General features: G+C 47.4%; 1 protein-coding gene across 1 annotated transcript in view; it reads right to left on the reverse strand.

The window, feature by feature from the left end:
* SUSD3 (sushi domain containing 3) overlaps positions 1-10,784 on the reverse strand; it is a 34,428-nt gene extending 23,644 nt beyond the window's left edge. The window contains exons 1-3 of the mRNA XM_041467236.1: positions 10,672-10,784; positions 9,733-9,901; positions 3,664-4,165 (exon numbers count right to left, since the gene is read on the reverse strand). Of these exons, the coding sequence (XP_041323170.1) occupies positions 3,664-4,165; positions 9,733-9,901; positions 10,672-10,784 (784 nt within the window). The remainder of the gene's footprint in view (positions 1-3,663; positions 4,166-9,732; positions 9,902-10,671) is intronic.
* Between the last annotated feature and the right edge of the window lie 2,465 nt (positions 10,785-13,249).

The following is a 13,249-nucleotide window of genomic DNA, read 5'->3' on the forward strand; positions in this document are numbered from 1 at the left end:
CCAAGGAAACTCACTTCAGAAAAAAATTAAGTTGCTCACAACAAAAGAACAGACAGCTTAAGTCACATCATAGGTACACCCACCCTGGTACTGGCATCCCACCATGGCCACCAACACCCAGGCTACAACTGAGCCAATACAGCCTCTCACGCCCCTATCCTCCAGCAAACTGCAACTTCTGTCTGTTCTAAGCAAGAGACCCCATCCCTTTCTTTCAGTGGTGTCTGCTAGATAATTCCTTCCCCAGCTAGGTCTGAATAGAGCACTCACTGCAGCCTGCAGCATTTCCCACCTCATGAAACCTCTCCCCTTCCCTGGTCTGGAAAGTGGAGGAAAGCAGAACCACAACTACAGACAACAGCCCAGCAGTGAGACCTGGGCTGTTGGGTAAATTTTTACTAATTTAAAACCTGTCATGATGAGTGTTTCTGCCAGATCCTGCACTTATTGTCCCTCTGTCTGTGGCTGCAATGATGTGTTTGTCAGTCCACCTCTATGTTGCCAGAACCATGTGCTACCTGGTCTGAAAGAGCTACAGGATGGTATTAAGGAATGAGAGGAACCACAGCAAAAAAAAAGGTACCACCTCGGATAACTAGAGGGCCAGAGCCTCCGACTTCAGCAACATAAGGACTAAAAATAATAATATGCCTTTGTGCTCCTCTCTCTTTTTTCCTGTGTCACCCAAAAGACCCCAGTATAGTCTGGGCAGCTTCAGAGGCAGCAGGACCTCAGTGGCATGGGCTGACGACAGCACCCTGCTCCGTGGCGATTCCCACAGGGCAGGGGAGTGCTCAGGTCACCTGGCACAAGACTTTCAGGGTCTCAGAGGCTTTTCCAGAGAATTTACCATGTCCACAGAACACTACCGCAGCACGGCAGTGACACTGTAACAGCCACAGGACAGAAGGCTTCTTCTCAGCTCCAGACATCTGTCGTACTCTTCCCCTGCCCCGTGCTCCTGCCCTCCACTTTTACTGACCTTCCCCCAGGGTAAGCCAGGCTCCCACAGCTCCTCAGGGAAGCACATTGCTGACCCTCCCCAGTCAGAGGGTGGGATCATTCTCCCTGCTCCTGTCAGTCCTTCAAAAGAAGGCAAGACCAGGAAAAGTGCAGGGTGTTTGAATCTCACAGCTGTTCTCAGGAAGCTCTAAGACCTCTAAATACTACAGGCATCAGGGCTGTACTAAGGAACTTCCTTTAATTTCTCTCTCATTCATGCGTTAATTCAAATGGAAATCCTGCCACATATTTTTCATCCTCTCAAAAGGAACATGTGAGGGAGTTTATCTGTGCAAACCTTTATTATCACCTTATTGCTCATGATCTGAAATAATGTAAGGGGGTACTCAGCATCAAAAAGGATCACCAATAAGGACAAGATGCAATACTGTACAAATACTGTGCAACAATTGCCAGCAAACCCTAATGTATAAATAACATGGTCACATTTAAATGAACAAGAGTTTAATTTAAAATCATACAAGTAGCTATCATTTCAGCTATCTAAACTGCTTAGGGTTGCCAGCAGTACATCCACCTGACTCAATAGTTCCAAATGGGTTTTTGCGAAGGTGGAATTGCACCATGGAAAAGCCCCATGAAGCAGAAGAGAGGGTGAAGAGGGTGAAGAGGGTGAAGAGCATGAAGAGCCGACATCTGGCTAAGGTCTGGCAAAGCTGTGTGGCTCAAGCATGGCTGATGATCCTACAGCCAGTGCAGCACAGCCAAGCCCTGATCCAGCATATTCCAGCTTAGCACCTTACTGAGAACTCCTGCGCCACAGTTTTGGTGTAGTTGGCTTGGAAAAAATGGTTTTTGTGGTTCTGGCTGGAGACATGGCTGAAAGGAACCAGGTCTATAGATATCCAAGGGATTAACTGAGGGTGGATTTCTAACTTGAACACCAAATAGTTTTTGGCAGATTGGCTTTTCTAGATGTTTTGCCACAGACCTACACAGAGCAAGATTAACCTACACAGAATCAGAAAGGCTGAGTGTAACACAGGACATGCCACTTCCAAAACGCCTTTTAGTGTGGGCAAACCCAGCCCCACAAGACTTTGACACATCACATAAAAACAGCCAAATATACATTATTTTAAAAAAGAGAAAAGTCAGTAATTAGCAACACTATCAGGCTAGAGCAACAGAGTCTACCCTTGTGTTTGAATTAATTCTCTAAGCACATTTCCCAGAACTTGTTTTGCATTTTCAAATTAACTGCTATATTAAACTCAAATTAAACAGTCAAGCACATTCAGAGGATACAATTTAAAGCATTGCTATGCTAGTAGCCTAAATACATTTGCCAATTTCTATAGGCACAACAAAATCAGGTCATTAATGAAGTCTGTTAGAACTTCACGAGCCAAACAAATCGCAAGGATATGAGAGAACAGGCTGCACATGAGAAGGAGGTCCCTGGATTTCAGAGCACTCAGCTCTGCTTGCATTGAAGCCAGGGAAAAGCCCATCTACTGTGTGATCTGAAGAAAAGAGGAAGAAACCCCAGCAAGAAGCAGGTCACCACAACTGCACCAAGCTCCAGCATCCTTCCATCTCACCTTGGTCCTGGACTCCAGAGGTGGCTGTGGCTGGGAATACGCATCTCCTGCTGCCCGGGCCAGCAGGTCCAGACCACGGTTCTGCTCGCCCCAGGCCCAGACACCCACCAACACCACAGCCCTGTGCAGAGGACATCTCCCACCAGTTCAGACCGTCTGTCACCTCGCATTATCTCCAAATTATCGAACCCACTTAAGCCAAAGAGGTTTTGAAAGGATGTTATGGTCTATGCAATCGAATTGAGTAACAAAACTCCAGGGAAGAGAAAGATAAGAAGGAAAAAGCTTTGATTGGTTTCTCATTCCACCCCTCAATGCATTACCATATTCCATTAAAACACTGATACTTTAATTTCCTTCCCAGCCTGGTGATATGTGCCCAGGAGCGATGTCTCTGAGAGCCAGCACTTTCCATCCTTGCCAGACACTCCCCTCTGCCCCCACGCACTCGTCCCCTGTGCCCGTGGCCATCCCAGCGACTGAACCCCAAACTTCTATCACTGAACCGCAGCGCCTCCTCTTTGGGAGCAATCACACCCCGCCACCCAGGGCCCCAGCAGCCCCGGGTGAGCCGCTCGGACGGCTCCGGAGTGCGGCTGCTGTGCGCAGCCCTGGCGGTGCTCGGCCCTCCGCCCGACCCGCACTCCAGCACTGGCCCCGCTCGGCGCCCCGAGTGCAGCCCTGGAAGAGCTGTCCCACGCTCGCCGGGACCTGCCGGGACCCCCCCGTGCCGGGGTGGCTCCGGGACGGCTCCGGGACACTCATCTCGAGGCGTGCCCGAGAACTTCAGGGTGCGGATCACCGTCCCCTCCGCGCTCCGCGGCTGCCGGGACCGGCCGGAGGCGGCACGGAGCGGGACGGCAGCGGAGGGGGGCTCCGGAGCAACCCGGCGGGATCTGCCGCGCCCCTCCCCGGGGGCATACAACACCTCTGTCCAGGGATACCGCAACCTGCCCCGGTCAGCCCGCATCCCTACGCGGGAGAGATCCTGCACCCTGGTCGAGGTTTGCCGCTACCCCCACTGGCATCCTCCCTCCCCTCCGCTGCGACGCAGGAGGGAACTTGTGCGAGGAACGACGCGGGACCACGCTCGTACCTGTGTGTCCGCGGGGGCCACCGCTGTCCCGCCCTAGCGCGGAGGTGCGCTGAGAGTCCAGCCCGAGTGTGGTGGCAGCCGGCATGGCTCCGCCGAGCGCTGCCGAGTCCCGCCGCGCCGAGCCGCCCAGCAGGTGCACCGCACCCGCAGCCGCACCCGCCCGCCCTCCGGGGCCGGGCCGGGGGGAGCAGCGCGGCACGGCCCATCCCGCGGAGCCCCGCCGGGCGGGGCAGGAGGGGCAGCGGAGCGAGAGGAGGGGCCACTCGGGGCCGGCGCAGCCGAGCCTCGGTGCCCGGGAGAGCGCCGTGCCCTGACAGCCCCGGGCTTTGGCCTGGCCCTTCCCCGGCCCGCGCCGCTCCCCACGAGCGGCCGGGCGGGGATGGTGCAGCGGCCGCGACGCCAGGCAGACTGCCTGCCCCTCGCTGCCCGCCCTGCCGAACCTGTCTGCTGCCTGCCCTGATTCCTGCCTGCCACCCACCCGCTGCCTGTCCTCCTCTGCTGCCTACCATCAGTTCCCGATGCAGCCAGGCTGGTGCTCACAGCCTGCAGAGCCTCAGATACCCCAGTCTGGTTCTCATGGGTCTGGTCTTGCAAACACAGTATACTGCTCTTTATGTGGTTGTATTCCAGGAGCAGAATCTCTCACATACATCCAGTTTATGGTCTGCAAAGTTGTGTTTGTTTTCACTGGGATCTGCAACTAAACCCACTGGATGGTTCCCAGATCCATCATCCTGTCTGGGGCTGGGTGGCACACACAAACATGCGCAGGCTACTTGGTGAAACCCAAGTGCCTTGCACATGCTGTGTGTGTCATTTTGTGCCTGTCACATCCTGGACATGTCACCCCCTGCCACTTACTGCCCTTGCAGCATTACCACCGTGAGTCTGGGTCTCAGCAGTGTTCGTTGAGATCCTTGATTTGCTGACACTGGCAGTGGATCCAAAAAAGGCCTTTAATGGTCTGCACTGTGTGTCCACAGAAAACAAGAGGAGGAACCACTGATTCTGTTGAAGAAGCTCTGTGTGTTGGTGCTGAGCCTGTAGTCTAGGGCACACACCAAGCACTGGTGCTGTTAACACTCTCTCCACTTGTTATACCCTCTCGTTATTTTTTTTCACCTGGAAGTAGAAAGAAAAAATAGTCTGCAGGAGCAGATTAGAGAGAGATTAAATTCCAAGGTGCACCAAACCCAAATAGACTGAAAAACTTCTTAAGGCTCTTCTGGAAACATCAAATGGAGCAGGATCATGCCCACATGAGATGGTGACACCGCTCAGTGTGCTGCTGGCCACAGCACTCTTTCCTATGAGCTTATCTGTCAGGGAGGCCTCAGGAATATTGCAGATAGAAGGGGCTGCTATTTCCATCTCTACTACTAAATCATATTCAAAAAGCAATGCTTGGTCATGTTATAGCAAAACCCCAGCACTTTTGAAAATGCTGCAGCTTATGAATTAGGTTTGTATTTCCGGTAATGCTAAATACTAATCAATCTAATTAAAGTCAACAAGAAACTGTAGCTCTTCCAGTCAAGTCCAGTGAAACCAGAGGAATACCAAAGACAGAGAAGTAGTTTTTTCTGTAAGCCACTACCCCTGCAGCTGCTGTTACACAATTCAAGTTGAACATTGTGGGAATCTGTAGGATTAGAGGATTTTAGGAAAGTTGGGAAAAAGTAAGGGAAAAAGTAATTTGCAAGTCAAATCTTTCCTTACAGGCACTCACAGAAGCAAATTAAGCAGCAGCACCTGAATTCCACTCACCTCATGGCAGCATTCAGATTTGCTTTGTAAGGGAATGTATAACCCAACAGCACTGGTTTTGCTCCACATGTCCTGGAACACCACAGGCAGCCCTGTGGTGTGATACCCCAGAACAGCACTCACCTCCCTAGCTGCAGGTGAGTGCTTTCATAATTTTTAATGCCTCTGGTTTTATCTTCAGTATCAGGGGAAGCCATGCAGCCTCAGCCACACACTTGCTGCTTTTTCTTAGGAATTATTTAACTGTTGGATTTCACTAAATTGCCCTAAGACATTTCCTTTCTTTAAGTCCTAGTTATTAGAGCTGACCCCAGGCATGCCAAGGGCACAAGACTACTGAAGTGACAGTCCCCAGCAAAGCTGCCTGGATGGCTGCAGGTGCCAGGCAAGGACTACCTGCCCCTCGCTGCCCACCCAAACAGGGACAGGCTCCCGGATCCCATCCTGGTGATGGCAGCTTTCTAGCCTCCAGCAGCAGCAAACTGATCCCGTCTACTCTCCTGGCTGGCCCTGCTGCCACCCCCTTCTTCCGCGAGCCTCAGGAGCTGAGGCTGGCTCAGCTGAGCATCAGCCCTTCAGACCCAGGCAGTGACTCTTGGGTTTGCCTACACTCAGAGCCCTGGGCAGACCCCATTGCTTGTTCTGTGACTCTTGAAAAGGAGAATAGTAGCTCTCAGCCTCAGCTTCTGTTTAATCAGATCACACAGGTGTGATAGCTAAAAGCTCAGCAATTGATTAGAGTTGAATTGAATAGATTGCTGAAAGAAAAATGTGACCTTTAGAATTGACATGAAGTGATGTGTTGGGTTGTCAGATCTGTTGCTGTTACTGGGTCAGTGGTGTGCTGCTGGCTCAGGGAGATGGCTTCATTCTGCCCCCTGACTTTTCCTCTTCCTCCTCTCCCAGATATAGGTTTCACTCACAGTATCACTGGATTAACTAGGTTGGAAATAAAGTTTGAGATCACCTAGTCCAATCTATAACCTAACACCACCTTGTCAACCAGACCATGGCACCGAGTGGCACATCCAGTCTTTTCTTAAACATCTCCAGGGACAGTGACTCCACCCCCTTCCTGGACGGCCCTTTCCACTGCCAAACCATTCCTTCTGTGAAGAATCTTTTCCTTATGTTAAGCCTAAACTTCCCCTGGTGCAGCTTAAGGCTGTGTCCTCTTATCCTCATGTTGATTGCCTGGGAGAAGAGCCCAGCCCCCAGCTGGCTGCACCCTCCTGTCAGGAAGTTGTAGAGAGTGATGAGGTCTGCCCTGAGGCTCCTCTTCTCCAGCTCTCTCAACTGCTCCTCACAGGACTTGTGTTCCAGACCCCTCACCAGCCTTGTTGCCCTTCACTGGACATGCTCCAGCCCCTCCATGTCCTTCCTAAAATGGGGGGCCCAGAACTGGACTCGGCGCTCAAGGCAGGGAGTGGAACAAAATGGGCTTTAAGGTTACTGCCAACCCAAACCATTCTGTGATTTATGATAGATGTGGGAACAAAGTGTGGTTTCTCTCAGCAGGGAGCAGTGATGTTCCCCGGTGTGGAAGAAACCAGCCTGGTCCTGTACCAGGGAATACTCCATGCAGGGACCTGGAGAGTCCTTTCTGCCAAGGACACGCTGTATGCCCACACCCAGCTCCATTTTGGCTCTTCCAGTGACTCCCCTGGGCTATTAGTGGCACAGAGCTCTGCCACACTCATGAAAAGATGGCTCATGGCTGATAACATGTGATCTGCTTGCCTGCTGCAAACTCCAGTGTGTTTTCCTTGTTTCTAGTAGGTGTTAGGGACATGGTGGATTCAGCCTGGGGCCACAGCTCAGGAACTATTTTCCTGTATTACCATTAAGTGCAGTCCAGTGCCACAGTATAGAAAAACACAGCAGCACACAGGTACATATATCCCATCAGAGCCTGAAAATGCTAAACTAATTCGAGGAGGAGGGAACTTTTTTGTTCCTTCTTTTATAGAAATGAATAAATACAGAATAAATAAAGACAGGCCAAGTGGCATCAATACACATTCTGTTCGTCAGTAGCTTGGAAAAACAAACACTCTGAGAACAACCGTTTGTGTCTTCAATCCAAGATAAAATGTTGCTGTGAACACTCACAAAAACTAACTCCTCCAGCATTGTTTGGGGCTAATCAGCACGATTCCAGTTAAGCTGATATGGCCTTGCAAATTCAATAAATGGATGTCCTTCTCCTAATATCTACTTTTTACAAATATCAGGATATTCGTTCTATACCTGGTTATTCTTTACCAGAGATGAGCTTTTTATTTTATAAGCCTCAATTAAACATAGAAACAGAATGGTTAGGGGACCTTGAAGTCGATCCAGTTCCACCCCCTGCAATGGCCAGGGATACCTTCCACTAGCCCAGGCTGCTCCAAGACTCATCCAACCTGGCCTTGGACACTCCCAGGAATGGGGCAGCCACAGCTTCTCTGGGCAGCCAGTGCCAGGGCTTCACCACCCTTCTAGTAAAGAATTTATTCCTAATATCCAGTCTAACACTGCCCTCCTTCAGTTTACAGTTGTTTCCCTTTGTCCTATCACTCTATGCCCTTGTGAATATCAAGTAAATTCCCCTCATTTCAGAGAAACACCACTCACTTGGTGGAACCTGCCCAGAACCTGTCCTGAACCATGGCGCTGCGGTAAGGTTTGTGAATTTGGCACACGTGATCAAATCCTGGGGAATCTGATGTGCATAACTCAGAAGAGGATTGAGCCCATGTGACACCAGCAACGGCTTTAGACCCTTGCATGAGATGCATATTAGATGTGCTTTTATCCCTTCAAAACAGCAACAGAAAGCAATCTCTAAGGAGCACAGTAAAGCATCAGTGTGCTGTTCCTGAGTGACAATTTCATTACAGACTTACAGAAATGCAGTATTATCCTAAACCTAGTGCATACTTCAAAATCAGGGAAGAATTGCTAACATGCCACAAATTTGACACAAAGTTGATATCTCTGGCAAAAAAAAAAAAAAAAAACAAAAAAAACAAAAAAAACAAAACACCCAAAAAGCCCCCAGCTATTGGAATAATACTGTAGTGTCAGGTTTTCTCTGTGCTAGGAGAAATGGTGGGAAATTCACTGTAGAGGGAGAACATTATCTATTTGTAAGCCAAAACCACTGAAAACCTGCTGGGCCTTGTCTTCAAATGTGGAGTGGACATCCTGCTCAAGTTTCCTGTGCATCTAGGGACAGCAAAAGCTGTGCTGTAAATCGCTGATTATCTCAGTCTTGGCAGGAAGCAGAAATGCTTAAAGATCAAACAAAGCTATATGGTCGGATCCTCAGCTAATTTAACAGTGAGATGTAACTAAATCCATCCATTTGTACCAGCCAAGGAGCTGCCCAGTGTCCATTCTAGCAAATAAAGATTTATTTTATTTTATGGTGGATGTTTAGTGCTTTTCACAGCTCTGCATTTCCCCTGTGCAGTTTCAAATGGATTGTTACAATTTTATTAAGTAATTTTTATTTTAAGCTTTTGCACTTTTCAATTCACATAATGGATTTGTCACAGTCTCTAAGTGGTGCATTCAAATATAACTGCAGATGCTTTGCAACATTGTCAGTTTGCTCATTTAGCAAAGGGCAGTGACTGAAGGATATGTGTGTCCAGCATCAACTTCAAAACAGACTGAGCTGATATTGGTTAATATTTCTTCTTCCAGCTGGCTTAAGGGACTGAGCAAGGGAAATATTGCCCACCAGCAAAGCCCTGGCACATCACTATTGCTCAAGACAGTCAAAATGGCACAAGATGCTGAAAAGGGAAAATATTAAAGTATTCTTTGCCCCAGATATAATATAAACAGTCTGGGACAGAAATGTGAGAAAAAAAATTCCCTGCCCCAGCATCTGCCCTTGACCCACCTCATGTCCTATGTGGTCAAAGAAAGGAGACTCAAGGAGGGGAAACAAATGTGATCAGAGCTACCCAGCAAGGAACAAAGAAACAGACTCTTTAGCTGCAGAAAGAGACACCTGGGAAGACCCAGGAGAGTTCTGTGCAACTTCAGGGTCCTGAGGAAGTTTACAGGGAAGCTGTTCAGTGCTGCTTCCCAGGCCAGACCTGGAAGGTGCCAGCACTACAGCTTCAAAAAAGGGAAAAAACTTTCTAGCCAAGGTGGGGTTTAGGTACAGAACTCTTTGACACAGGATATTGTGGATATTAAAAAAAAAAAAGAAAAAAGAAAAAAAAAGAATTTACAGCGAAAAATATCATCGGCTAAGTTCTAGGTCAAAAATCCTCTAAGGGATTATTAAAGGCCAGGTACCATCTCTAGCTTGGGATATCTTTGAGTGTTGGGCAGCTGGCAGTCACACATCCATACATGTTCCTTCACATCTGCCATGGCCATGGCTGGAGACAGGTTCCTCACCTGGCTATGCTGTATGTTCTGGGAGGGTACAGAACCCAAAGCCACAAGCCTCATCTCCACATCACTGTTGGAGAAGGGAGACAGACATAACACACAGTGCCAGTGTGCTCCAGCACAGTGATTACTTTGTTCCGTCTCTGAAGATGCTTATAATGGACATAAAAACATATCCCTCATTTTCACTGCTCTGCTGTATTTTATCTCTCTGAGCAGTTCCAGCATGAAACAAGAAACTCACAGGTTTGTCATCTTTTTCTCTCAAGCAGCTGTGAGCATCTGTCTGTGACAAGGAATTTCATGAAAACAGAAAAAAGATCTGGGATTCACATTCCCTTGCCCGCATCACCTTTAGAAGCAGTTTTACATACATGTATATGATCGTGCTCACCTCGTCGGGACTCATGGGGTTCAGATTCAAGAAATAAATTAATTCTTCCTGGTGAGGGTGGTGCGGCCTGGGCACAGGATGCCCAGAGAAGCTGTGGCTGCCCCATCCTCGGAGAGTCCAAGGCCAGGTTGGGGCTTGGAGCACCCTGGGATAGTAGAAGATGTCCCTGCCTATGGTAGGAGGTGGAACAAGATGATCTTAAAGTCCTTTCCAATCCAAACGATACTGTGATTGTATGATTTAGCAAAAATCCTTATTTGATCATAACCAGGCATTGATATGGTGGCACTAGTTCTCTTAAACCCTCAGTCAATGAACCCTGTGTAACCAATCACAGCCAACAGAGGCTGGAAAATGAGTAAACCAAATGAGCACACTGAAATCTAGCCTTTTTATAAGAGATTAAGGTGAATAATAAATAGTCCATCTGAATGGATCAGTCCCACTTGCTGCTGTGCAAAGCTGGCCCAGATTCCCTGGTGCTGATGGTCCGCAGCAGACACGGCAGGTAAGGACCATCCCTTTCACAGTTTTCCTGTTTCTCAGTAGATTTGTCCATGCCGACTTTGCCCCTGATGGACCCTGGAGACAATACCCCTGATCCTTGAGATACTCATGAGCAATTTGGGGCCAGAGATATTAAAAGGTCACACATCATTTAGCAAAAACACAGCTTCCTTTTTCATCATTTTGAATGGAGACACTGATTTCAAATAAAGCCTCTTAATGGACTGGTTTGATTTTGTGTAGTCTTGGTGTGAGTCTTGTCCAAGCTCAAAGATGACAGCAGTAGAGCTCAGGTATTACTTGTACGATACCAAAGGCTTAAATGTAGGTGGAGATGAGATGATGTAGGTGGATCAACTGGATCCAGATAATTTCTGGAATGCTGTGTCTCTCCGAGTCGTAGTTTAATGTTGTTCTTCATCCTGATCACCTCACTTTCTCACCACCTGCAAAATCAGCCACCCACCAACATGCATCCCACCTCTAGGAAGGAAATAAATAATTGGAGACTGGCCCCATCCGTCTGCTCTGTCACTGTCTTTTTCCCTTGCCAGTTCTTTGTCAACTCTTCTTTCTGAAGGCATAACACCACACTTTAATAGGAAAATTAATAAATAAACACTCAGAATGAAAAATTTGTGGGGTTGAAATGAAATACAGCTAATTGATTTGTTAATGAAATTTTCCTGAAGCAAATCCAGGGTTGTTCAAACCCTTAATCTGTGATTGTCAATTTACAGAAAAAAATACAGAAAAACATGGCAGACAGCAGTTTAATTCAGGCAAGAGATGGTGGGCACCTTGGAGAAACACAACAGCTCCTGGAGAAGCAAAGGAAAGGTTTATCCGGCTGTTGACAGGAAGGACCAAGCAAGCTCTCTCATGATTTGTGAGGTTCAGCTCCCAAACACAGCAAAACTTTGGCATCCTGCAGTGCCTGAGAGCCCAGAGCACCAGAGCTTGGTTTAATTCTGCCCCAGCCATGCTCAGAGAAGGAATGTTATGTCTGTGAGGCAGGGAGGGTCTGGTGCCTTGACCTGACAGGCAGAGTCAGAAAGACCTGGTGGGTTTTACTTCATGGCTGCAAGAAGCAAAGTGGAGAAGATTTGTTGGTGCAGCTCCACAGGCCACATCCCTCATGCACAGGGAATGTTCTTGGCTTATCATGATATTTGGGCATCTTTTGTGAAATATGCTGATGTCAGGACACCGTAGCTATGGGTATTGTACTTTTCATCCCCACTTCATCAAAATTCAGTCCCCTGGTTGAACTTAACTGCTGCTGCCACATCTAAATTTTTTCTCTGGTCTTATCATGGCCAGCATATATAATTCAGCTCTATGCAGAGCTAGAAAGGGGCTAATAGTGGCTTAAATCTTATTTATGCACTAATACAAAGGCATATGTAGTATTTATGGGATGCTTAATCCCTGTGCTAACCCTCTGCACAGAAGCAGGCTGAGCTCAGAAAAACTTTCCTTTTATGACAAAGGAAAGTCTAAAGCTTGCAGCTTTTATGACAAATAGTGTCAGCAACACCTATTTCTTCAGCTTTAGAAGCTCCTACTTCCTTCCAAAGGAGAGAAGATGAGGAAGGAGAATGAAACAAAGGTCCTAACACTCCAGCCTTTGATCTGGACGAGATTAGATCCTGCTGTAAATTCAGGACAAGCCTTCAGAGATGTGTGGTGATTTCTCAGACCATTTGATTATGATTTCACAGCAGCACTGTATTTTGGGACCTTGTGCTGGTCAGTCAACGCCGACCAAGAGAGACTCTCCTACACCAGCATTCTGTAGCCTGGGGCTGTTCTCTGAGCGTGCTTTGCTCTTGCATTACAGCATGTTGGTTTGTTAATGTGTCCACTAAGCACAATTCCCTTGATTTGCTTAAAATCATAGAATGAGAGAATGTTAACACATTGTAAACAAGCAAACAAGCAAAACCCCCACCTCCAAACCAGAAATGTTACTAAATGAGTAAATTTTCAAGGCAAGCACTCTACATTACATTTTCAAGGAAGCTTGGGAGAAGAAATAACACACACTGGAAAGAATTCCTTTTCATGGTAAAAACAATCTTTTCTGTGTAGAGTGTTGGGAGAGGGTGAGTAGGAAAGAAAGAAGCAAGTCTCAAGACAATTTCCCAGTAGATAATCAAATACAGGCCCTCTAATTTTTTAACATCATGGACTTCAGATATGTGATTTATTCACCAGTGTAAAAAATAAGCCAAACCCCAAACAAGGATAATTCCCTTTCTGTAGGTCCAAAAAAATACTCACTGATGCAGATCACTAATTTTCACCAATCCTAAAAAACTCTGTCTGTGTGGAGCATTTCTTCCTCTCTATCAATATCAGAAAATGTAGAAGGCTGAAGAGGAAACAAAAGTTAAACCAAACCATTTAAAAATACAGTACTGTGACAGATTTTATTTAATTTTGATCGATACTACATGCTTACTACGACTAGGAACAGACATGCCTTTTTTAGACTTGTTTGTTTTAGACTTT

This window comes from Pyrgilauda ruficollis, unplaced genomic scaffold (assembly GCF_017590135.1).
Source record: "Pyrgilauda ruficollis isolate IOZ18807 unplaced genomic scaffold, ASM1759013v1 scaffold203, whole genome shotgun sequence".
NCBI classification, from domain to species: Eukaryota; Metazoa; Chordata; class Aves; order Passeriformes; family Passeridae; genus Pyrgilauda; species Pyrgilauda ruficollis.